Source organism: Alternaria conjuncta (assembly GCF_024043145.1).
Source record: "Alternaria conjuncta strain BMP 0040 chromosome Unknown scaffold_10, whole genome shotgun sequence".
Lineage (NCBI taxonomy): Eukaryota > Fungi > Ascomycota > Dothideomycetes > Pleosporales > Pleosporaceae > Alternaria > Alternaria conjuncta.
The window spans coordinates 809,714-835,364 of record NW_026250099.1 but is presented as its reverse complement, the minus strand read 5'-3'; the positions used below and the strand labels follow the sequence as shown (position 1 = coordinate 835,364).

The 25,651-nt window shown below is 53.0% G+C and overlaps 8 protein-coding genes across 8 annotated transcripts; 1 reads left to right on the top strand and 7 right to left on the bottom strand.

Annotated features, from left to right (window-relative positions):
- Positions 1–87: 87 nt before the first annotated feature.
- Positions 88–1,107, bottom strand: J4E85_007339 (uncharacterized protein; the record flags this gene model as incomplete). Its single annotated transcript, XM_051471571.1, has 1 exon — positions 88–1,107. The coding sequence occupies one exon, from the start codon at positions 1,105–1,107 to the stop codon at positions 88–90; it is 1,020 nt and encodes a 339-aa protein (XP_051324645.1).
- Positions 1,108–2,069: 962 nt separating this feature from the next.
- J4E85_007338 (uncharacterized protein) lies at positions 2,070–2,711 on the bottom strand (the record flags this gene model as incomplete). The annotated part of the gene is made up of 1 exon (XM_051471570.1): positions 2,070–2,711. The coding sequence occupies one exon, from the start codon at positions 2,709–2,711 to the stop codon at positions 2,070–2,072; it is 642 nt and encodes a 213-aa protein (XP_051324644.1).
- An 824-nt stretch (positions 2,712–3,535) lies between these two features.
- J4E85_007337 (uncharacterized protein) lies at positions 3,536–6,310 on the bottom strand (the record flags this gene model as incomplete). Its single annotated transcript, XM_051471569.1, has 1 exon — positions 3,536–6,310. One exon carries the CDS (start codon positions 6,308–6,310, stop codon positions 3,536–3,538), a length of 2,775 nt encoding a protein of 924 aa, XP_051324643.1.
- Positions 6,311–8,430: 2,120 nt separating this feature from the next.
- On the top strand, positions 8,431–9,814 carry J4E85_007336 (uncharacterized protein; the record flags this gene model as incomplete). The annotated part of the gene is made up of 3 exons (XM_051471568.1): positions 8,431–8,448; positions 8,498–9,372; positions 9,421–9,814. 3 exons carry the CDS (start codon positions 8,431–8,433, stop codon positions 9,812–9,814), a joined length of 1,287 nt encoding a protein of 428 aa, XP_051324642.1.
- Positions 9,815–12,459: 2,645 nt separating this feature from the next.
- J4E85_007335 (uncharacterized protein) lies at positions 12,460–13,288 on the bottom strand (the record flags this gene model as incomplete). The annotated part of the gene is made up of 2 exons (XM_051471567.1): positions 12,460–13,216; positions 13,263–13,288. 2 exons carry the CDS (start codon positions 13,286–13,288, stop codon positions 12,460–12,462), a joined length of 783 nt encoding a protein of 260 aa, XP_051324641.1.
- Positions 13,289–17,844: 4,556 nt separating this feature from the next.
- J4E85_007334 (uncharacterized protein) lies at positions 17,845–19,584 on the bottom strand (the record flags this gene model as incomplete). The annotated part of the gene is made up of 3 exons (XM_051471566.1): positions 17,845–18,850; positions 18,902–19,245; positions 19,300–19,584. 3 exons carry the CDS (start codon positions 19,582–19,584, stop codon positions 17,845–17,847), a joined length of 1,635 nt encoding a protein of 544 aa, XP_051324640.1.
- A 1,267-nt stretch (positions 19,585–20,851) lies between these two features.
- Positions 20,852–22,347, bottom strand: J4E85_007333 (uncharacterized protein; the record flags this gene model as incomplete). Its single annotated transcript, XM_051471565.1, has 4 exons — positions 20,852–21,574; positions 21,633–21,915; positions 21,968–22,172; positions 22,224–22,347. The coding sequence occupies 4 exons, from the start codon at positions 22,345–22,347 to the stop codon at positions 20,852–20,854; spliced, it is 1,335 nt and encodes a 444-aa protein (XP_051324639.1).
- Positions 22,348–22,617: 270 nt separating this feature from the next.
- Positions 22,618–22,944, bottom strand: J4E85_007332 (uncharacterized protein; the record flags this gene model as incomplete). The annotated part of the gene is made up of 2 exons (XM_051471564.1): positions 22,618–22,799; positions 22,941–22,944. 2 exons carry the CDS (start codon positions 22,942–22,944, stop codon positions 22,618–22,620), a joined length of 186 nt encoding a protein of 61 aa, XP_051324638.1.
- Between the last annotated feature and the right edge of the window lie 2,707 nt (positions 22,945–25,651).

Here is a 25,651-nt window from a genome sequence, read left to right as displayed (position 1 = left end):
TTGTCCTATATGAAGTACCCCTAGAAGTGTTCGCTCCATCTCTTAATCGGAGTGCATGTACACACATCATCCCATTCATTCATTCATCTATTTGATCAAATCAGTATTGATCATGCACACTGCATCCATCTCACTAACATGAAGCCACTTCTGCACACCCTCTAAACAGCCTTTCGTCGTGAAGTCCAGCGTATCCTCAGTAAAGCTCGCGCATCGACCCGACACTGTCTTGTAATCCTCAAGTTTCAGACGTAGTCTCCAGCCCTTACTTTTGAGCTTTTGGAGGATCGGCAGCAGGATATTAAGCAGATAATTCCTATGTCTTACGTCGTATTCTATAGCGACAGTGAGGATGCGACTCTTGCTATACATCGGCAGCAAAGTGGTGAGGAAATCAAGCCGCCGCTTGAGAACCATTTTTTTGGGGGGTTTGTGGCACATCAAAAGCTCGGTGATTGGCGGCGAAGCTCGTGTGTACGGTGTGTCGAAGCCGAATTCATATCCTGCCTCCTCCATTTTCTTGAAGTGGCGCTCGTTGATATCAAGCGAGATTTTTGAGACTAGCTTGTTTAGATCAAGCTGTAGTCCGGACGTGTCTGAAGCGAGAAACAGGGCGATGTTCTCTTCTTCACTTGGAAGTTCGAATGTGAATTGCGTCGTGCGATAGAAGCGCGCAACGAACTCTAGGTAGATCTCTTCGCCTAAGCCCTTGTGATGAGCGAGGTCGAAGCGGTTCCCATCTTCCTCATTTTCGAAGAATATGCCGCCAGCTTCGGCTTTTCTGACTATGACGTGACTTGGCATGATTTCACCGTATATCGCGTCGCGAAGCTCCGTTGGAAGCATGTCGCTCAGCTCCATGCTCATGCCAATGTAGGCGATGCTTGAAGACTCGTGCGGCATTGCGCTTGTGTCTTGTTCGCGCTGCCTGATTTGCGGAATCTCTGCTTTACTAGTCTCTTCCTTGATGACTTCTGGCTTGCTAGTGCCGAAGCGTTTGTCTAGGGTAGTCCAAAACATCTTTTCTCGATGCGACTTTTCGTGCAACTCAGCGCTTCGCAGCTCAGTAATCTTGCACTGCATTTGCAGATCTTTGATGTTGGCCATGATGTTGGTAATGTTGAGATTGAAGTGAAGTAGTACTTTGTAGTTATGTTCTTGCGTCTTAGTCGAGCGAATGTAGATATTTGTAGTTCGCGGATGTGTTTTGGTACTAGCGTCAAGGTCTTCAATACTGTCTGATGATGAAGATGTCTAAGTGGAAAAGCCTGGGATGCAGCCATTATATACGATTTCCACCTCTGACTCACATCCGAACGCCCATTCGATCGGCTTCCTCCACCGGTACTGCGATAACGAAGAGCGAGCAACCTCCAATCGGGGCCTCCCGAATACAACGCACCAACACTGGGAATTGCTAAAGTATGTGTCATGTCTTGCTGCGCCTGTGACTCGGACCTACGCGCCGATGCGATACCTTGGTAAAGTCCTTTCTATCCACTATCCCAGTGGTACTGCGCTGACGCAGAGTGAGCAACGGTCCAATCAAGACATCCCAGATACGTCGCATCGGCACTGGAGGTAACCAAAATATGCGTCATGTCTTGCTGCACACATACCATTACATCATGGGGAGTAGAGACTTTCCAAGGCAGTGTACACGTCTGGCTCCAAGAACTTTTGATGTGATGTGACACAAATTGTTCTGCTTTGCTGCATACACACTGTTGTAAGATGACAAATGGATAGCCTCCGACTGGACGTGACGTCTAGCTTAAAAAATGTATTGAGAAATGTGTACCATCGGTACTACAAAGCGAAGGCGGGTGGTGCGCCGACCAACCACAGTGATTGTAATTCTAACGACACCAAATTTTCATGTAAAAGGGCTGTGTTCGCAGGACGTGCATCGCGATCACATGATACTGTGATGACCCATACCATGACTCACAGACGACGTCCGCATCACATGATGGTGACTGGAATTGCGACTTGGGGTCGCGGGATATATTCGGCTCATACCAGCGCGTCACGCCCCGCCACGTCTTAGCCCACAGTCCTCTCCCCACCTAATACTCCCTCTTCACATGCCACAACTCCCACGGCGCCTCCCACCCCAACAAAATCCCAATCGCCTCTTTGTACTCCTCGCTCTTAACCGCCTCCTCGAAATACTGCATACCCTCCCATCCCCTCGCCACAAAAAAGCACTTTGCCTTCTCCTTCTTCACATCCTTGTGTTCCAGCTCCTCCATCACCCATCCATACGTCAACCCTCCACTTCCCTTTAGAGCCTTCGCACACATATCGTTAAACTTGTTGAAGTCCTTCTCAATCTTATCCCTGAACGACTCGTTGATCTTGCTGGCTGGGAAGTAGATCTGCACGAATTCGACTAGGGGTGAGGACATGGGGCCGCTGTTGTCGAAGGCGGATTGGCCGTCTTTGAAAGTGACGTGGAACATCTTGTCGGGGTTTCCGAGGGTCTTGATGACGGTCTCGCGGTACGTGTTTGCTTCCGCTGAGGACTCGGCTTTGGGGTCGTGCCATTCCGATGTCAGTTGCAGGTTGCGCTTATCCTGGGTTTGGGTGCCTAGGACGTAGTTTTCGGGGGCTTTGGCGCCTTTGAGGGCTTTGACGGCGGCGTGGGCTGCTGCGTCGGCTTCCGAGGCGGAGGGTGCGCGGAAGTGGATTATTTGTGTTACTGTCATGTTGAGCGATTGCGGAGTGAGTTGGAAAGCTGTCAGGTGAGTTGCTCGTGATGGAGATGTATTTGTTCACGATACTTTAGTATGGAGTCGTTGCGCATGAGGTCGGACGTATAGCTCGCGAGCTTTGTAATCTGGAGCTAACAACCACCGACACCGATGTTTGGCTTCGACGTTACGTGGCATGACCAGGTTTCAGGCGTGCGTTCAGCCACGGCGTGCCGCAAAGTACACGTTAAGGCGCCGTGTGGGTACGTGTTTGGCATGTTACTGGATGTCGATAGCCCTGGAGATGCAAGCATGCGGGGTAGCAATGCGCCTCGGCACCCCAACACTCACGCTGTATTGCGGCATGACAGGACTCGAATCTGAAGACATATTGGGTAGAGGTGTGCGCTGATATCACACGAATGATGGGCATATTCTGCTACGCAGAGACCAAAGCGTTGGACCATCAGCGATGACGATCTGAGGCGCGGGTGCCAAGCAGCGCTATTCCACATATGGTAGCGCATCCTGATGACATCATCACATCCGGAAAGAGCGGCACTGTATGGAAGGCCCAGCCCCGAGTACGGTGAGGGTAGTAATACATTATACGAGAATCGTGTATCTAGTCTTATTCGTAGCTTCGCAGAAGCTGCATCTATATATGTAAAAATAGCAACCCCGACTCCTGCAAATGCTAGACTCGCTTGCTTGTAAAACACGACAACAAAGGAAATGCGTTTTGATGTGCTGAGGGAACTACAGTGGATAACTTGTTGAAGATAGAAAAAGATGAGGAGCGATGTGCGCAAGAAGGCCGGTGATATGAGCAGCCTCTCCTAGAAGCTGAACAGCCCCGACCTTCTCTTGCCCAACGGGTAAACGATAAGCGCAGCAAGAAACAAGCCTACTGTGATACCGATAGCGATCTGGATGACGGAGAAACCGACGTCTAGAGCGATGGAGTTGATGCTTGTGCTGCCACCGACGTCGGCGCTGCTGATTGTCGTAGCGTTGCCAGTCTGGTTACGCACGATCTGGTCGGCCGAGGTCAGACCCGATACGAGAGAGCCTTGAACACTGAGTCCTGACGGAACTTGTACGAAGATAGCTGGCAACATGGCGGCTGCGGCAAGGCCGTAGCCAATCTTGCGAGTGTGGGGTGTGAAGTCGCTGACTGAGCTGGCTCGCGATGTGTGGCCACTGCTGGTGTGGGTTGGGTCGTAAGCCGATCGCTCGACCTTTTGCGTACGGAGCGTGAGCGGCCCGTGGTTCTTCTTCTGCCACATCTTGCGCACCTTCACGAAGTGGGGTCGCAGCTTGTTCTCCCAGGTGTCATGACCCCAGTTCTCGATGTGACGACCGAAGCGAGCATGGGCGTTGGCGGCGATACCGATAGCCAGTGCTCCGAGCGTGTTGCTGACCTGCGCGTTGCTCTTGAAGTACTTTGAGCTGTGGAAGTTGACAACCCAGCCGATGAAAGCGATGACAGTCATGGAGGGCATCTGCTTGTACTTGGCTTGGTTGACGATTTGCAGGCAGATGGCGAATCCAGGAACAAAGAGATAATAGAAGTTGGTCGACATGGGTTCGTGGCATGTGGTGCGCGAGGTGGCATTGTGGTCCATCATGCCATATAGTACAGTGCCGATGGTGATACCGAAACCAAGGAAGAGGGAGTAGATGATAGCGTAGACCATGCGCACAGATCCAGCGACGATGTGCTTGCTTTGGAGCTCCAGCGATGCGCAAAGCACCATGAAACCGGGTAGGATGAGGGCAATACTAGACTGAGCCATGGCACTGAAGCAGAAGATCTCTTTCCCGTCATGTCGGATGGACCCAAGGGCGCGCGCCGCAAAGCTGGTGATAACCGATGCTCCAATCTCGAAGACGTTGCTGATAAGATCGTTTCCGGGTGCAACGACGAGTTGGAGCCATCCGATGAGGCAACCCAAGAGGAAGCAGAAGGGTAAGTCGACAAACCGAGCCTGGAACGCGAAGGGCCCTACAGTCGCGGATGCCAAACCGTACATCGGTACGCGAAGCCATTTGTTGAACTTGTCTTTGCGACCCATGATAGCGTCAAGACGAGGTGTGGCTTCTTCGACGCCAATCCTGTCGTGTACCACGTCCTTGTAGATCTCATGAACATCGTGTAGTTTACCAAGATCAACACCCTGACTAGTTCGAACGAGCTTGACCTCACTGGTGTGGACTGAGGAGTCATCGAACGCGACGATCATGCAACCTGGCATGTACAGGAACTGTGCTTCGATCTCCAAGACACGAGCCGACATGTTCAGATACTCCTCCAGTCGATGAGTGGGGGCTCCGTACATCATGAGCGCTTTGCACAGCTTGCGGAGATAGTTCTGACGCGCGAGTGTACCAGCGAGATGAATCTTGATCTTGATCTCCTCTTCCTTCCTCTTGTTCTTCTTGAATGGGAGTATGGACTCGTCTGACTTGGATCGCTTGCCCATGCCAGGGCGCGCCGCGGTCTTCTTGTATTGTTGATCATACTCCTGGCCCAGTTCTTGTTGTGCAGGCGCCGCAAAGCTGTGTGCCGATGATCCGACCAAGTGCGAGATGGAAGTTGCGGATTGGTTGTTGGAGTGACTCCTGAACCAGGGACGTCCTCCGCGCGGGGTGGAATATCCGGAAGCGGGTGGTGAGGGGTTGGGTGAGTTCGCAGCAGTCGAAGCTCCGCTGAACGTGCTGGTGCTGAGGGTTCGGTGGTGGATGGGTTTGCGTGATGACGAAGATGACGAAGGTGGCGCCGCGTTACTAGACATCTTCATTAGGGTACCCAATACTCCTGTCCGGTACTTGGTAGGACGAACGACGTGTTCGTCCTCAACCTCCATAGCATCCGGTGTCACCTGGCCTGACCGTAATGGAGCTTCGGTATGGTAAAGATCCTCGGCGCTCAATGCGGGCTGTCCATTAGCAGCGCGTATGGTGTGCTGACGAAGGAGCATAGATGCACGCTTCATGAACTGCGGGTCTTCGTCATCGTCATCAGTGGTTTCGCCGACTGATTCGTACTGCTTGGACAGGTTCTGGAGTTCAACTGGCGGAGAAGCCAGCTCCTTGGAGTTTCGCCGGGATACTGGAGCAGAGTAAGTGCCCACTGACTTCGATAATCTTGCCGCACGTCGTTGAGCAGCGAGTCCAGATCTCTCCTTGAGCTCTTGGTGCACTGAAGGCGTCGTTGCCGCATTCTGGTCGTCGAATGGATTTGGTTGGTCGTTGAGGTAGAACTCCGGGGGCGGAGTCCGAGGGCCTGGCTTCCGAATGGCTGGTCGGGGTTTCTGTACATCCTTTGGAGCAGTGATAGGTTCCTGGATAACCTCTTCTGGTAGATGTTCGTTACCAAGAGCTAAGCGTAGCGAGGCACGGATCTTCTGGAGATCATCATGTGATACATCATTCCGCACGAGAGGGGTGTTTTGCCCGGCAGAGCCAGTGTCCTCAGGTGACTGTGTTGCTCGTACAGCGGGGTGTTCTGCTTGCCAACCAACACGTTTCCTGCCGGGAGTGGTAGACATCTGGTCCTCGAGTTCGAAAGTGGCCTGACGAGAGGGACCGGCGTCTTGAGAGGGATTCATGATGATATTGTGTTGTTTGGGCACTATCGTGGGCTAGTTGGGCGCTTCAGGAGTAGCCAGTGCGCTCGCAATAATGACCAATGCGCCGGATTCCGCGACTCGGTGCATACAACGTTCGCGTGGTGAGTGCTGACTGTGCGCTAATCAGGCGGCGGTACTCAATAGGCGAGTTGATATCCGGTCCCGTTCATGCGCCTGCAGGTGGATCTATCGAGTATCGTGAGTTCCAAGGTACAAACAGGGTATGACTGGTTGTTGTGGCCTGTGTGCGGATGATGCCTAGAAATCGAATAATAATATCGTAATGACAGGAAATCAGGTACGAATGAAGTGTTGCTTTGAGTCAAAAGCTGGGATCGCGATGGAAGGCGAGTACTCCTAATGTTGCGTGGGATTGATAAGAGCCTCTAGTGCAATGGTGTGTGTCGCGTAGTCCCGAACGGGTCTGTAAGGGTTCTCAAACTCTGTAGTGGCGTGCCGACCCAATTTTCCTAGTCGAAACACAGCGGCCAGAAGGTTCGGTGTCGGGTTCGTCAGCTCGACAGCGTGAGGGTGGAGCGGAAAGTGCAGGGGACGTGGAACGTCGGGAGCGCCAAAATCGCGACAGGCACCAGAAATCGTAGCCCAAACTTCCAGAACCTTGATCGCTGCAGCGGTTGTGGCTGCACCGGCGTTAAATATATTTTAGGGAACCCGCGAAGGCCGATGCAAAAGAGCCGCAAGCGTGCCGAAGATATCAGAGTATAAAGACGCCTGCATTCGCCGGACGTGCAGAGTTTTTAGGGAACCGTCAGGAGGCGGCGTACGACGACTTTGAAGCAACATGTTAGCAGCAGGATTGCACAATGTTTGATGAAGCTCTTGGACTGACGACAGTGGACAAAGCGCGGACACCGCTACAGCCAAGATTTGCAGTCACCCATACCCAGGACGGATGTCGGCGCAGCAAGAAAAGTGGACATCGTGGTGCCAAAGCTTGGGACATTCTGGTTGAGGGAAACCGAGATAAGGAGACAGTGGGTATAACTGGGTCGTCCAAGCCTCCCAGCGCGCGTCGGCCCAATCGTCGCAAACCTAGGGGCATCGTGGGAATGAGCTTGGAGTGCTATGATAGCATGGGTGGAGCAATGGCTCCTAGGCGATGATCGAGAATTAACCAGCGCCTAGGTTCATCACACGATTGAGTCATGGCAGCGGAGGCGCACTGAAAAGGAATGCGTTGAACACGATAGCGATGGATAGATTACCTAGGTCGTCGCATGGTGTTGGATATGGGTGTGGTCGCGTTGGTGGCGAACGAGGGCAAACTTGCGGCTCAAATTCTCTGAAAGGCCGGTAAAGCTTATTTCGCGAGCCCGGGAGTCCCTGCGCATCTCACGGTCCCAACAACAATGCGCCGCGAGAGAAGTCGGAGCGCATGTTTCGGTGTCGCTCGCATCGTCACATGCTAGGGTGTTTGGGTGTGACGGACACGACGATACGCCATGATCATGACGTCGCGCGCGGGTGGTGCGTTCTAATTCTGTTAGAATCTCACCACCTGCCACCACTACGACTATCTCCACTCTCCACAAGGTTCGCGACCTCCAGGTGTCGATAGCGTGGGCCACGTCGTCCCAACACTTCTTTTGTGTATCGCAATGTCTTCGTCACCATCTTCGTAAGACGCACTCGCTATAGCAACGGTCGCTTGCCTCCTGTCGGGCTCAGGCGCGCGCCAGAGTTATGATCATCAGGGGAGACGCGTGCTCTTCCTTACGTCATACCTAGGTACCTCACGATCCACCAGCCCTGCAGGAAGCATTGTTGCGGCTCCAAGACCCTTTGCTCCACTATCACGGCTATCATTACTCAGCGCATCACGTGCACGAGTGCCGGTCCGGGCGGTCCCACGATGTCCCGGTGCCGATTATCATCCATGGATGTGGGGCAGTCGACTCGTTCCCCGCACCTGCCAGCTGCAGCTCAGCCGACACTCTGCGAGTTGGCATGGAGAAGTTTGGAGGCGGGGATGTGACAGCCCCACCATAATGGACATGTCATCTGAGTTTCTTAAAGGATGACATGTGGTTGAGATATACTTCATCATCAACTGTATGCAGTAGACCAGATCTGTCACAATGCCGAAGATTAATCACGTATGTTCCTCCGTGATGGCTTGCATGTGCATGTCGCTAACACCGATAGGTCGTCATCGTAGGAGCTGGCCCTTCCGGTCTCTTGCTTGGAATTCTTCTAGCGAAGAACCTCAGCATCAAAGTTACCATCCTTGATGCGGATACCAAGATCAACGACAACCCGCGGGCTGCTCACTATGCGCCTTCAGCGGTCTACGACTTCCATCGCGCAGGCATCATAGACGATGTACGTGCTGTCGGGCTGCACCCCAAAGGTGTATGCTGGCGCCTGCAGGATGGGACCTTTCTAGGTGGCATGGGCCGCGATCCAGAAGACTCAAAATACGCAATGGTTGTGCTACCGCTCGATCAATTAGGCCCCCTACTTGTGAAGCATTTTGAAAGCTACCCGAACACCGAGATCAAGTGGGGCCACAAATTGACCGGCGTGGAGCAAGACGACAACAGCGCGACCGCAGTTGTCGAGACAATTGATGGCGAGAAGAAGAAGATTACAGGCGATTATCTAGTTGGTGCCGATGGCGCATCAAGTGGTGTGCGCACAGCGTTGTTCGGGAAGGAATATCCAGGGGAGACGCTCAAGGCGCAAATTGTCGCTACCAATGTCTACCTACCATTCGACGAACGCTTCGACTGGTGGGATTCAAACTTCATCGTCCACCCCACGGATTGGTACATGGCCGCCAAGATCACCAACGACGGCCTCTGGCGAGTGACATACGGCGACTCTGAAGGCCTTTCAAAAGAAGAGCTCGTAAAACGCCAACCCCTCCGCTACGAGCAAATCCTACCCGGTCACCCCAAGCCCCATGAGTACAAGCTCATGAGCATGAGCCCCTACAAACTCCAACAAAGATGTGCACCCAGCTTCCGCGTAGGCCGAATTATACTAGTCGCCGACGCAGCGCATCTGTGCAATCCATTGTATGTATACCAGTTTGTGATGAGCGGACCCTACTAACACATCGTCAGCGGCGGCATGGGCCTCACAGGCGGTTTCGCCGACGTCGGCTCCCTCTACGACTGCTTCACCGGCATCCACCTCGACGAACTCGACGATTCTATCCTCGACAAGTACTCTGAAATCCGCATCAAGATCTGGCGCGAAATGATCGACCCCATGTCGCGCGAAAACTTCCACCGCCTCTGGGACCCCGAGCACGAGGAGAAGAGGAAGGAGTTCTTCAAGATGTGTGAGAGGGCGAGTGATGATCCGGTGTGGGGGAAGAGCGTTGCAGAGACTATACATCAGGTTCGACATGATTTCACGCAGTACTTTAAGAGCAAGCAGAACGTGAGTGGAAAGGCGATGGGGGAGCTGGCCACGGCGAATGGGTTGTTGGCGGAGAATAGCGCGGCGGCGTAGTCGTGGGAGGAACGAGTCGTTTTCGGGATAGAGACTTTATTAGGCATGTTGCGGAACACCGTGCAATCATGGTATTGCAAGTATCATTACGAAACAGCACATGTAAAAAGCTAATTAAAGCTTCTATGGCAAGTGATCAAACTAGAGGTAGATCAAGAAGACGTGAACATTGAACGGCTGTCGCCACCATACGCTTATTTCACGCAAGAACCCCACCGCAGCCTACAAGCCCTCCTCAAACACCCTCCGTGATCCCGCTATACCCTCCACACAGGTACAAATCGCGTCCTTCCGACCAGACTCACCACACTTCCCACAAGCCGCCCTCCACTGCGCCTCCACAACATCTTCCGGAAACTCCTGCAAGATCGAGAAACGCACATTATGCGCAAACGGTACAGGCCATTTAAGAATCGGCAACGTGTGCATGTGGCACCCGCCCACCGCTCCAGGCAGATCAGGGAATTTTTCGTGGCGCAGCAGACTCCACATGCGGGTTTCCTTGATGTAGTGTTCCGGGTCGACGACGTTCCTCATGAAGCAGTGGGCGCAGTCCATGTTGAAGCGGAGAATAATGGAGATGTTGTCATGGAGGGAGAATTTCCAGGTATACCAGTTGAGAATTTCGCGAACTCCGTCTATGCTTACTATGCTTGATCTTCTGACTCTGTCCGTAGACATGTGAACGGTCATTTTGCGCAGGCGGTTTCGGTTGATTATACTGCAGTCGTCGTAGAAGTCCTTGAAGATCCTCTCATAATCCTTATCGAGCCAGCGACTATTTCCTTGCGGTATAAGAGAGAAGGAGATATCGTTCAAGCTCAGCAAGAGCCCCCGAGTTTCCGCACGGGTCTGATGGCAGACTAAGCGAAGAGGGTTGCAATCACCGGGTCTGAAGATAACGCCGTCGTAGTCCTCGGCTGGTCGCTCACTGTACTGGAAAGGCTGGAGACTCGGCGACCATTGGAAATGCCCGGGGCCATTTCGGGTGGGTTCTGAAGTCGCGACAAGGCCATCTTCGTATGTCAAGGCGTATGTGTGGATGATGTCTCGTATTTCCCGAGGTAGTTTAAGATAGTGGCATACGCCGCTGGGGTCTGGGCTATCGGCTGGGTGGCTTCGGAATCGCAGAGGCTGCTCGTGTCTTGAAGTCATAGTTGTGGTGTGCGTTCGTTGGGTAGGTAGTTGAGACTGTTGGAGCAGTCTTGTGTGGTTGTAGAAATAAAGCGGTGGAGCAGAGGCCCATTTGTACGCTCGGCGACCAGGCTTTAGCTTTCACGCGCCGAAATCTTCGAGCTTTGACGGTTTGGCGGTCATTCACAGTAGCGGTGATTTTGGGAGTGGCAATAGTCAAGGCTCCTACGCTTCTTTGTCGGCCGATTACTCCTCTCGAGAGATAAGAACCCTTCTCAACCCTTCAGTCTTACCAGCGCGCATTCCCAACCTCCGACTCTTGACCATCACCATGGGCGGTTACATTTCCTCAGTATCATGGCCAACAAGGAATTCACCCTCGCCAGAACCAACGGGCCCTTCACCGCTTCTTGATCTACCATTAGAGCTGCGCATCATGATATACGAATACGCTCTCTACCACGAAGATGGGCTGTCAATTGTACCTTTGACACGACTTTTTACAAGCTCCATCATACTCCGCCCAAGAAACGCTGCTGATGGCCGCATCGCAAACCCCCTCACACTCGTCTGTCGCCAAGTCCGCGCAGAGACGCAAAAGCTACCTTTGAAACTCAACATAGTCCACGTTGATGACAACGCTCAGCGACTAATGTATCACCAAAAAATACTGTGTCGCTTCGTCAGGGGTCTGGACTATGACGTGTATCGCCTTGGACACATTCGAAGACTGTCCATTCAGGTTCCATACCACAGCAAGTTGGACGGTATGCCATCGGTCAGGGTTTACTGGCCGTGCCAAAATAGGTTTCAGAATTCCCTGAATGCATGGGTAGCGTATAGCAGAAGCCATCCGTTGTGTGAGGTCCAGTGGGCGTACGACCTACGATCAAGTGAGGCGCATCGGCAAGGGTTAGTGTTGATGTGGATGGTAGCTGTGGAAATCGTCATTACTGGCGAATCCCTTCTTACGCTATCTGAGAGAGAGAAAGCGTTTTGGATACCAAGCGCTCAGACCTTCTTGGGAGATTGTCGAGACGAACACACCGGTGCAGTCGCGTTGCCGACCAACTTTCGAATACTTATCAATGCGCCGTTTCTCGAGGACCATGTCTTGGCGAGATTACGGCAACAAGGGGAAATAAGTTCGTTGACTGATCTCCAAGTTCGGGGCATGGTGGAACAAGTCACAATAGTCTATGAGCAGGGAGTTCGGGGACGCGAAACAGCAGCGGTGCGCGAAGCAAAAGACTGATGACCATTCGGTAAGGAGCTCTAGTAACGCGATCAATATCTTGGTAGAAGGTGGCATGGTCGCAAAGGGCCCGGAGTGGATAGTCGATAGATACAGATGAGAAAGGCGCTGCGCTCGGATAGAATTAGCGTTAACATGAGCGCTATATCATTAGCTTGACCGTTCTTTGTCTGCTTTAATGTAGATTGATCGTTGTGATGTTCCTGCTGCTATTAGAGCTGCGACGGCGTAGAGAGATTCGCGTTACTCATACACTTCATGCGTACAACCGCCCCGGGATAGGCATCTCAACCGGGAAGCTCGTAAAACAGCAATGGCCGATCGGCTCCTCCCCATCCTCGCCCGCTTTCCCATGTGTAACAGCACCCCACTGTACTGGTAAAAGACTGGCATTGACATCTTCCAGTGGCGCATGACACGCCGCGCTAATAGCAGCAGAACAGCTACTAGCTAGGGGTATACCAGCTGGATACCAGAACCTGCTGATGACGAGACCGCCGGCTGCGATGGTGAAACCAACGACCGTGGTCAGGATGATAGCGACGGGGGAATAGCCACATGTTGAGACTTCGCTAGCGGCTTTGCGCGTGTGCATGTCTGTGATGGAGATTTGTACTTTGAATATGCTTTGTGACGCGAGCCAGTGGAAGAGACCTGACATGATGGTCATGGGAATAGCGTAGCGGAAGGGTACGTTGAGCCAGTACGAGTCGCGTTGGAGGCCAGTGGGCGATGTGACGCGGAGTGATTTCCGTGTTTTGACGTAGCTTGCCCACTCCGCTGCGACGAACATGTTTGTGTAGAGAGCATTTAGCGCGATATACAAGTATGAGAGGACTAGTTGAGGTGTATTCGCCAAAAGCACGCCCGGAATCAGTGATGTGCTGAAGTCCAGGAGATTGTTGCCGTTGACTGTCGCAAACCCTGTCTTCCATAGTTTTACAGGGTCTTTGGGCATACCGTCCAAGGAAAGTGCTATGGAGAGTCCACCGAGCGCAGCAATGATGGTGTAACTGAAGAGGTTAGTAGATAACCGCAGACGGCTCGCACACAACTTACACAGAGTACGTCAACCACCACCGCATGGTGCTCGGAGCTCTGGCCCACCTCTGTCTTCTCAATGTAAACCTCGCGGGCTCATGATTGCGTGCCACTCCGAGGATGTGAGCGTATTTATTCCAGTTCCATCGAAGGTCAACGTCTCTTTTGGCGTGCAGGCAACGACCGCAGGTGTCGGTATCTGGATCTTTGAGAAAAGCCGCGATTGCATCCCCGATGGTTACAAGCGCGCCATGATTCCAATACAGACAAAGCAATAGTAGCATACAAACTGCTTTGACGAAGTTGGCCACAATGACCGCTATGGCAATAGTAAAGCTGAACTGCAGCTTGCAAAACTCTTCGACTTGTTCGATAGTGCAGTATGCCACGGGTACTTCAAATGGTTGCCACGCTGATCGATTGCTTGGAATTGCGGTCTCATCGTCAGGATCGCCTGTGTCAAGTCTAGTCAATATCTCATATTCGCAGGCGGCGGATACTGAGCTAACTTACAATTGACAGGAGCATGAGGCAGACAGCGCCACCCATTGGAAGGATACATTTCTGGCGTGCTCATCACCGGAAGTTGTTGATTTGGGGCTTCGGTAACATAAGTATTGTTCTTGAGGTCCTCTTCTTTCGTGTCCAGTGTTTGAAACACCCATTCGAGAGAGCCGTTCCGATAACGTCGACCAATCCAGGCAGTAGCGTCCCGCAGAACCGTCGGGCTTGCTTGGATCAAGTACAAATTCCCAACTGCTGAAACATACTGCGTGCCGTATGCTGTAAGACATTCGGATATGCTGAAGTTCCTGTATTTGGGCACCGTGCTGCCGTTCCTCAACACGACCACATCGGAGGGGTCGAACTTGTAATCCCTTACTGCTGAGGAGATCACTTCCGTGGCGCTTGTTCTGATGTTCAGGAAGCCCGAGGTGTCGTAAACGTCTTGCGTAGATATTACCCATTCAGGCGTCGTCGGTACGACAGCATACTCATTTGCCTGCAGGTTTGTGAAGACAACGGAGTTGAACAACAAATGTAACGGTACAGACGAGAGAAACAACAAAATCCACAACACAGAGCGATCCCTTCCAACATGCCATAGGTTGCGGAGGTTAGGAACGCCGATGTGCAGCCAGTTTTGCCGTGCGTGCGCACGCCCCAGCTCTTCTCGATTCGGCGCGGCAAGGATCTGTTGGCAGTAGTTCGAGCTGCACAGCAATAAGGTACTGAGTATGTTCACGACTAAGTGGACGTAGACGTTCACTTCTCTAACAGTAGAGCAGCTGCCTTGAAATAATGTCCCGACGCCATTCGCATGCTCGTAATCGGGGTTCTTCCAGACCCAGATCGTGACCGCGAGATTCATGCTGAACACCAATATGGCGCAGGTAGCCGATGCGAGCGCGCCCATGCGCCATCCCGTAAAGAAGCGCCTTTTAGCAGGCGGGGGATAGAGAGGGTCCGGCGTTCTTGCCAGTAGGAGAAAGTCGTCATCGTGGTATGCTTTGTCGTTGACCAGCTCGTAAGTAGGAGGCTTCGAGTTCGATGTATCCGATTCGCCTTCGATTGTAGAGTTCTCGTACTGCTGGGCATCCGTGGATGCGGCCCTATTGCCATCTTGTTAGCTTGTACTACTTGCAGTCACACAAAGTGGACTCGTACCTTGGGGACCCTCCTGCTCTGCGTGCATCCCCGGTTGGATCTTCTTGACCTTGCAGCTGCTTGTGCATGCTGTCTAAGCGCCGTACGACCGTCGCGTGTAGCCCCAGAGGCGAGGGGTCCTAGAAAGCATGGGGAGTGCGACATCTTGTTGGGGGCCGACACAGCCTCACTACATCTTGATTCTCGACTCAACGGTGACGTTCCAAGGCTTGAGCTGGCGTTTGGATACCACTGTTGGTGGCGCGAGTTGCATATGCATGTAGAGTTGTGAGCTTGGCGTCACAATACATGACTATCTGCAGGTGACTGGAGGCTTTTGAGACGCGTTTGACGCGTGGTCGTGCAGCGAATGCGCGAACGTTACGCGTGAGTAACCTCTCATGGCGAGGGCGCTGAAATCGACTGGCGTGTACGGCATACGTTCTATCGGAGTGGTACCCTTTCCGTCGAGTGCGCATGCATAGCGACTTCGATTTGTGATGGTGATGGTGGCTGAAGCAGGAAGCGTGCAGCGAGAGTGCGGCGTAGCTTCCCGAGATCGCGACATGTGACGTCATGCCCAGACGGGCCCGCGCACCATGCTAAGAACGGCTACGCGCTTCGTCGCTTTCGCGAAGAAACCTCTGAAAGTTATTAATAGCGATTCTGCTAGGCAAGAGGACAGCAATATAGGAGGAGCAGAGTTTAAAACCGGATGTGTGTGGGAGCAGCTGACTGAAAGATAGGAAGCCGCATGGCTCGGCATGCCGCCTGGGCGTTGGCCCCCAACCTTCACTCTGTTCGTTCAGCCTGGTTGTCAGCATGGCCATAATCGCAAACCTGAACACCCATTGCAGCATCGCATGGAGCCATACGTCTACAAGAGCTTTGGTGGCAGTACCGCTTCGCCGCCTACACAGATACGAGTACTTCACCTTCTGCCAGGTAACAAGGAAGATGATGTACTTTGCAGTCTGCGCCACATAGCGATCAACCAGCGTGTTTCATATGAAGCGCTGTCATACACATGGGGATTACCAGATCGCTGCCATCGTGTCGAGTGCGACGGCTTCTATCTTCGCGTCACCAGCACCCTCCAGGAAGCCCTCCGAGTCTTGCGCTATCCGGACAAGAGACGTACGCTTTGGATTGACCAGCTTTGTATCAACCAAGAAGACATCCAAGAGCGCAACAGTCAGGTGACGATAATGCACCTAGTCTACAAGCATGCGATGAGGACTGTTGTCTTTCTGGGCTCAGTGGAGGGGCCTGAACAACCCGAGACAGCTCTAAGTACCCGGAAACTCTTTGCTGAACTACTGAAAGCTTCTGACTCCAGTGTCGGCGATACCATGAGAGAATGTCAGGTCTTATTCGCTCATCCGTGGTTTCGAAGAGTCTGGATCCTGCAAGAAATCAGTATGTCCAACACGCTGAAGATCATTGTTTACTACAAGGGCAACGAGATGACATGGGACAAATTATCCCGAACTGCCAGCTGGTTTGGTTCATATTCTCCTGGGCAAAAGTTCAGGTTCTTCCAATTCCCGCCCTCCGTTCGCCAACACGAGATGATCGTAACAACTTGGACGGCTATGGATATCTCAGGCCCTTCGTCTTTCTCGTGTTTGGATCGATACGGGGCGCTCACAAACAAATACAACGAGTGGCTGTACGCTCGTTTCTTCTTGTGGTTGGAGCCGCGGCTGACCGAGGTTCTTCAAGACAGCCGCTTCTGTCTCGCTACTGATCCTCGTGACAAGATATATTCGTTAATGAACTTGCTAAGTTCAAGTACTGCGCAGGCAGAGCTTGCGTGGCTGTTAAACGTCGACTACACACTTCCTGTGACTGAAGTCTATCTAAGAGCAGCGCGCTACAGCATCGAGACAGAACGCTCCTTGGAGATCCTTTGCTACAAAGACGCGGCACCGAACATACTCGACTTGCCTTCCTGGGTACCCGACTGGACCGCGCAACGATTGTTTCCAATGCAACGCATATCCAATCCTCTGCACTACAGATCTCAGTTCCACAATAACATATGGCCTGATAAGTCATGGATGCCGCCACTTAGGAGAACTAGTAATCAGGCTCCAATAGCCACTTTTAGTGCCGCTGGGAGAACAGTCACACTGAGAGGATACAAGCTAGACACGATCGAAACGACCAGCTCCATCTGGGACACCACGCTACACATGCCTGACGCTACGCGCTTCGATGATTGGGCATCTCTATACACTGGCGGGTCAGCTTCAGAGATCACCGCCTTGCCCTTCCGTCGCGAACGATGGCCCAAAGGTGTACGAGTATATCCATACACCATTGGCGATTTTTGGTTAAGAGTCGGACGCCACCCGCGTTTGAAATCGACAGACATCCTCAAGCCATTTTCGACGAATCATTGCGCGCAAGAGAGATGGCGATGTAGCCCGTATCATCGTCACAGCCGAGCTCGAGCATTCGTTTTCTCCAGACAAGGAAATACGTCATTTCTATGGTCTAAGGACTGGCTTGCAACGACACTCCCGTACGCGTCAATCGGTAGACGCGTCGCAACCACGCGGACTGGATACTTCGCGCTTGTACCGCCGGTAACAAAGCAAGGCGATGCGGTGTATTTCCTCGAAGGTGGCGGAAGTATCGGGTACGTGCTCAGATTGAATGCTAATGGGCCTGAATACGAATTCATCGGAGCTGCGTACGTACATGGCTTCTACGGTGTTCAGAATTGTTGGCAAGGCATGGAGCGAGAGACTGTGGTACTGAAATGATGAGTTCGATGAGACATTCCATCCTTCATGCGAGGAGCTTGACTGTCACGTGATCAGGAAAAAGGAAGGCCTCCGAGGCATCCACAGCCGAAACAGGTGGCACTGCACACAGCATGAAACTTGAGGCGCAATAGATTGTATGTTTGATAGGATTCATCTACATTTTTATCACCGCCTATCTAAACCAAGCTTCTCTTGACCCTACTAACCGCACTAGCACTCGGCGTACTCGTCGGCGGCAACGGCACAAATTCCTCAGTATGAGTAGCCTCGGCAGTACCGTTCGTGCTGTAGTCGTCCGTAACAACTTGACTTCCATCCGCAATAACAACATGATCCAGCACCCTCTTAAAATGCTCAAGACTAGCCACAGGCTGGTAGTACGGCACCTCATGCCCCGCCTCATAGATCCTAGTAAACGAAAAGTTACCATACTCGCGCACCTCACCATACTCAACGCCATCAACAAGGAAGGGAGTGTAGCCCGCAGCGCGGAAAGCTTCAGAGTCTGTGTAGTTGACAGCGAGAGATACGGCTTCGCCGCCGAACCAGTTGCAGATGTAGTCTGCGTCGCCGTAGAGGAGGGCGACGCGCACGCCGTAGCTGAGGATCTCCTCGAGGTCTTCGAGGAAGTTGGGGAAGACGAAGTCGCCCGTGGTGGAGAAGCCGTAGGACACGTTGGGTGCGTTGGTGCTGGTGTAGTTGATGTTTACGCCGATGGCTTCTTGGGTGGATGCCATGTTGAGGAAGTCTTCGAAGTAGTCCGGGGGCGTGGGGTCGTCGTAGGGGTGGCGGATGTCGTAGACGCCGCGGCCGCCGAAGGCGTAGTAGGGCTCTTCGACGAGGGACCGGCAGAGGTTAGTGGCTTGCGCGCAGGTGAGGTAGCCGGCTTCGGTGGTGCGGTCGGATTGCTTGCAGTATTCGATTTGGTCGTGGCAGCCTTCGGGCATGTAGTAGGCGTTCTTCATGAAGGTGTAGACGGTGTCGTTGACGGCCTTGATGCCGTAGGTGTTGTTGACGGCAAATTCGGGGTAGTAGGGCGCCTGGATCTGCTCGTCGATTATACCGTTAATGACACCGAGAGTGTCCATCTCGACTTCGACACCGGCACATGAGCCGTTCTTGATCTTCTGGTTCTGTTGGTAGAAGTAGTTGTAGAAGCCTGGGCCGTAGTGACCTCCGTAACTAGGGACATTGTCAGCATTGCGATCATCTCTGGACAATCACATGACCTACCTCTCAGTCCAGAGGTTGAAGGTGAAGTTGGTGATATCGGGGTCGAGCTGCGGGCTCAGCTCCAAGAAAGCCTGGAGAATGTGCCATGCACCAATGGCTGCAGCATCGGTGGTGTTTGCAGTGTCTGGGTCGACGAGCGAGTAGCGGCCATCCTCATCCGTCTCGGTGGTTTCGTAGGAAAAGCCGACACCCACGGGCTGTGAAAGGTACAGCATGTTGCTGCGCTCATTCCACGAGTAAGGGTTTAGCTGTGTCTTCAAGTCTTCGGTAACGTTGCAAGGGCCATGTTCCTGGAACAGACCAATGAGAGAGTCACTTCCGGGGCCTCCGTTCAACCACAAGGTCTGACAATATGATTAGTACACATTGCAGTAACGCTTCACGAACACAGCACTTACCAATGGCTTCTCAGAAGGGTTCTCGCGAGCCTCAAAGAACCAGAAGAACATGTTCGTCGTCGGGTTGAGGCTGATGTAACCAGCATAGTCGTCGACACCCTCGGTGGTCTCGCACACACCCGCCTTGCCAGGCTGCTTGTACGTGATCTTAGCACCAGCAGCAGATGTAATGGTCGTGACGCCGGTAGGGTCAGCGGGCACTTGGCGTTCCTTGATGAACGGCGCGCGAGCATTGGCTAGCGAAGCAGCGGCCAGAACGGCGGCGAGTTGAGCGAAGCGCGCCATGGTGGGAAGCTTGTCGGGAAGAAGAGCAACCAAGACTTCAGCGAATGCTTGCCTAGCAAAGTAGTGTCTTCCACCTCTTTATATACACGGCCTTACTACGAAGCCAAGCGGCATTGCGTGCACCGGCTCACCTAGCTACGCATGCCTCTCGCGTATTTCAGCGCTGGATCAACGTCAGACTACATGGTCGTATGCTGCGAGCCGCGGGTTGGGGCACAGGAAAGTAGTCTAGATCAGGCAACTGCGGACGTTCTGTGCAATTATTGGCCGGATAACGTGTCTCTGAAGATCCTCCGGCTATGTGCTGGGAGCAGTGCTCAGGAAGTTCGGCTAGGATGTACCGGCACGTCCCTGGCGGGGTGATAGAGCTGTTTCACCTGCACGACCATCAATAATCATTGTGCCGTCTTCTTGCACTCTTTTCTTCAAGTTGCAAATACACCCATGATGCTCGCACACCTAGTTTCTGCGGTGCTTTGCGACAATATCGCGTTGACGTTGAAGCCTCGTATCCACAAGCCCCAAAGCTTGCTGCAGCGCGCATGAGGAGCTTCTTACCCAAAGAAGCAGCTCGCTATGCACAGCGGCGGAACAAGGCCACTTGCCAAGGCTTGTCTTGCTTGTTACCGAGCGGGCAAAGCTTATCGACGTCATGATTTCGGCGTGATATTGGACGGGAGGCTGGCACTGAGTTTAATGAGCCGTTCGCTGTCGATGGTGTGTGGAGGTGGAGGGAGGGGAAGAGGCCGGGAGATGCCCCGCCACATGCCGCAGCCCAGCCCTGTGCTGATTCCGACCGAGCGGTAGGCCTTAATCGTGGCTTTGGCGACTGAGGCGATGACCTGGAACTGTAGGCTTTTTCCTGCATCAGGAAGTCAAATCGCATGGCTTGTTGGACTAGGAACTCGAGATGGCCAAGGCTTAGTTCAGATGGGTGAGTGGTGTCTAGTTGCACAGACCAGTAGCAAGTGGCTGGGTGGGGACAATCGCAGTCAGCAAGTAGATCGCTCGCAATACGGCCAACACGGCACGGTATCTCGGTGTCCTGATCAATCAGGCCTCAAGCGGATGAGTATACAGGCGGGTACACGCGGCCATAACAGCAATTTTCGCGACTTCAGAGGTATGGGGTTGGAATGAGCAATGTTGTTGGTGGCATTTACTAATACTCTAATCTCCGGACTCTGCGAGGTTTATGTGTGAAACACACACACCGAGGTTGCTCCTACCCAGTGTACGACAACCTATCCGGGTCTTCCGGGTTGAATCACGCGTTCACTCCAGCACTCGTTACACTCCTCCGCCTCGCCTCCTCCACATCACCACCGAAATACCTCGCAATCTCCACGTCCAGTTCCCTACCCATCAGCTTAGGCATTTCCTTCGCTTGCTTGACCGGATTGATGCCCTCATGATGCGCGCTCGCAAAGATGACATCCAACTCTTCCAGACTGCGACCCTTGGGCTCCGGAAAGAAGAAGTAGACGCTAGGGATGAGGCAGGCGTTGAAGACCGCGAACATGGTGTAAGTGTTGTATTGCAAATTGGCAAAGGCCGGGGGCGTGATCATGACGATGAGAAAGTTGGATATCCAGTTAGAGCACGTAGAGAGCGCATTCGCTTGGATACGGATGCGGAGGTTAGTGATCTCGGCAGGGTAGAGCCATGTCATTCCCAGCCAACCGATCGCGAAGAACGTGTTGAAGGCGAACATGAACACCACAGCCGTGATGCCGTACTTGGGCTCTAAGACTGGAGCACCAAATTCGTTCTCGGTGGCCGTCGACGTCATGCCGCTCATGATAGCCATACTAGCCATCATGCCGAACGCACCAAAGAGCATGAGTTTGCGACGACCAGCTCGTTCGATCAATGGAATTGCGACTAGTCCGGCGAGGAAGTATTCGGTACCGTTGCAGGCGGACAGGAGACGGGACATGTCGGGGCCAAAACCGAGTGAGTTCTCGAAGACGTAGGTTGCGTAGTAGGTCTAGTGAAAGCAAGGTCAGTTTGTGGTTTACCACTGCGATATCTGAAGGCGTACGTACGATGAGATTGATACCGCTGATCTGTTGGAAGAACTGCGAGGCAACTCCCAAAAGCGTGCGCCGAAGGTTCTGACTGGGGCCGTTGTGTAAAAGTTCCTTCATCTTGAATGGCCCATCCCTACTTTGCGCTTCCAGCGCGTCTTTGATGTTCGTAAGCTCCGTATCGACTTCTTCCGAGTCTGCAGATGTACCGGCGAGGCGAGCAAGCAGGAGTCGGGCTTCGGTGTGGCGGCCGCGCATTACGAGCCATCTTGGCGAGTCGGGCAGGAAGCAAAGACCGATCCTGAGATCATGTTAGTGGTATTCTCTGTAGAAGCAGGAGAAGGTATACGTACATGACAAGAATAGTGAAGAAAGACTGGAAGACGATGGGGAACCTCCAGCGCACGGAGCTGTAGACCTCGCCCGATGGCAGGAAGTAGAATCCGTAAGTTACCCAGTACGAGATCATTACGCCCGCGACGATGACTGCTCCGGATGTAATGATCAAGCGTCCACGCTTCTCAGGTTTCGCGCACTCAGATTGCCAGGTTGGAATCGCTGAAAGGTTGTTAGCAAGTGAAGACGCGTGCAAGTCGAGGTGGTACTCACTTGCTGTGACCATGCCGTTGCCAATGCCACCGACCACACGCCCAATGGATAGGAGGGCGTAACCGTCGACTCCACCACCACGAGTACCTCCTGCAGCCACTTGAAGAATAGTTCCAACAATCATGATAAAGCTGCCCCAAAAGCTACTGCTTTTCCTTCCCCAGACCTCACCGTAGAACAAGATGAGGACAGCGCCGAGGAAACATCCGATCTGATACACCGCGACGCATGCGGACAAGATACTAGGGCTACCCGTGCACATACTCGGATCAGGAATAGTGTTGGTCGGTGCATCGAGCCAGCAGAGATTGTTCTGACGTTCGCGAGGTGTCATAAGAGGAAAGTGGCGTTGGAAATCTAGATGGTGGAGAAGTCAGCGTATGTCTCATACAGTTCATATGTCAGAGTACTTGCCATCGAGAGTGAGGACGCCGGACAAAACTCCCTGGTCATAACCGAACATGAGGAATGCCAGACAAGAGCACCATGCTATGGCGGTGTTCAACGCTTTCCCTTGGAGGAGACCAGCGCCGGGAACGTGCCATTCTGGCAGGTTACCGAGCTTGGAGAAGATACCTAGGACGCCGGAAGGTTGTGATGCTGCCTTTTGTTGTTCGATCGCATCTTGTGATGATGAGGAAGGATTTTCATAGTTGATGTTATCAATGCGCGTGTCAGGTGAATGTTCTGAGCGCTTCTCGTCTATCTTTTCGGAACCCATTTTGAGACTGAGATGGTCGAAAGAGTCCTAGCCAACGAATAGTGCAAACATCTGCTGGTCAGCGCCATTTTATACTTTTGGGCTTCCGCACACTCGGCTATCCTGCCGGTAGACAGACGCGTTTAGGTTGCAGCCAACTCCTCCGTGCGCCATCACCTGCAACCCCAGAGTCTTAGCCATAGCATATATGGGGTAATTTGTGGCTGGTACAAAGCCCATCGGCGACGTAGTCCAAGCCTTTCTCCAGTCGGAACGACCTCTTCGGGCAACCCGTCCAGGTGCTGAGGCTTTTCCGATGCACTAAGTAGGGCCAAGAGGCCAGACAAGCAGCGGGGCGGAGCCTTGACCTTGGCGAGCGTCCTCATCTCGGCGTTCGAGTCAGGAATACGGGAGTACCTGTGAACAGACATGAGTATTGCCGCGTAGTCGGGGAGATAGAGTAAGAAAAGTTGGAGTAGGCGAGAGTGAGAAGTTGTTTGTTGTGTGGCAGACGTGCTGTTCATGTCTGCTTTGAATCGTATATAACGCCAAACCATGCTGACTGTATAGTACATAGGCGTGCAAGCATGGGGCTTGCTTCATGCCTGTCGCTGGCTCCAGATGGTAGTCCTTGCTGCCGGGGCTTCCACGTGTGGTGCGCGGCTTCCCTCTATTCATCCTGACTTCCATAACTGCCCAGATCCAATGTTCATCGTGATCGTCTAATGCCCTCTATTGCGCCCGCTCATTTCGTGCTGAAGAGTTCGTTCTATTTCTTGCCGCGTCTCGCTTCGAGGAAAAGTACTTGTTTCCGCACTGTCCGCTGTCAGCCATGTTCCTGCATCCAGCCTGCCCCGCAAAAACCCGAGGGTCCTTCAATTGCCCCAAAGTTGTTTCCGATCTAGCATGGCTCCGTGTATGAGGCAAGCGCCGGTCGAGGAAAAAGGGAGGAAGGAACGATGGTGTCGTACCGATGGGATCGTATTTGAGCATGCTCAGCGGCTGATGCGCACGTGGTCTTTGCATTGTCCGGTAGTAGCCCGTCATGGCCATCGAGATTAGGCGCACCATAATGGTGCGGGACTTTGCTGTGAAGTGTCGTCGTCAGCGCATGTACGCAGAGTTGTGAGCCGTGAGAGGGTGCCTTGTGGATCGGCGGGGGCCTTGTGTTGGCTTCTGGGGACCTGAGATTGGAGTAAAGCAAGAGCGCATACCTTTCTTCGCCATTGCGACAGGCGAGGATGTGTGGTGCCGACGTCAACGGTGGTGATGTCGCTGCGTGACGATTTGCAGATGCGGATCTTGGCCCGGAGGTTCTGCGGCGCCAAGGTCGTCAGCCAATCAGCGTCGATTGAGGTCTTCGCGACACCAAAGTTCAGCTGTGCCCGTCAAACCTCTTCGTCTCAACCATGACGGCCATGTTGTGAAGCAGACCCTGCATCGCTGCAACCCCCAGGTCCTGGATTTATCGAAAACAGTGCTACTTTCCTTCAGCCGTCGGAGTCATGATTGACACCATTTGCGCAAGCGCACGATACGCCTACCCCTCGCGTCCTCTTCAAAGCTCTTCTTCGTCTTCGCGACGCTTCACACTCTTAATGTCATCTCGTTTCTTCAATTGTTCCGTCATCTCAATTATCGTTTTTGGGCTCTGCACCCGTACGTGATATCGTTGTTCCATTCCACCTGCAACCCATCTCTGTTACCGAACTCGACGACGACGACATGATTTGCATCGGGCATCGGCATGATTGGTGTACCTCACTCACTCCGAATTCGAACGCAGGGCGGTGTTGAAATATGTACGGATTGATCTATCTAGTAATGTCGGAGCAGAGCAACCTACAGACCCACGCGACATGCCGTTCCATGTAGCGGGCGAGCGGAACAGCTCTGCGTCCATGCATATACGCAACCTGCCTTCCGAATCTGCGTAACGGGCGCAGCAAGTATACTTGATGACACCATTCTAGAACCGACCACTCGAGTTCTGGAAGACAAGGCATGCACTTTGGTTTCTTCTCGGCTCCAGTTTCGGGACACTACTATCGCCCTGAGGCAGTAGGTCCTTTTCTGTGGAGTCGTTGTAATGCTTGGAGAGTGGCGTTCGAAGATCGCGTTATCCCCTTGGAACACCATGACCAACATCGAACCGATACCAACGATGAGCTCAGAAAGCACTCGCAAAAAAAAGCCACGGATTGACAAACCTGGATATCAGCAGCGTTTCAAAGTCGATAACAAGACACCATGGCCTGGGATGGATGCTCGACGAACCCTTATGTCGCTTGTCCGTACTCAACGCGCCGGCGTTGGCAACAAAAAAGAGCGCGGAAAGCAAGTCCGTGCTGCCGTCGCCTTGCGTGTTCGAATCCCTGACCTTGCACGAGGCAAAGTGAAGCCAAAAGATTGACAAAAAAATGTTAGCTACTCTTTGATTGAGCGTGTCATCCTTAGTGCAGGGGCCATGCTAATCTTCTCTGTATCGTTTCAAATGACCAAATGCCCGAAGGCGAGAAGAAGCTCGATTGTGGTGGTTATATACCCAAGGTAGAGCGGTGAGGGCGTTTGTTTGCGTCGAGCGGGTACCCGGGCTTGTGCGCAGCGACAAGGCAGCAGGCGGCGTATGGCATGCGCTAAGCGCCTGCAGGGAGCCGAAGGGAGGGGAGAGGAGTTCCGAGATGGTTGGTCAAGGTTGAGTCGATGTTAGCATGGCCTGCAGATGGAG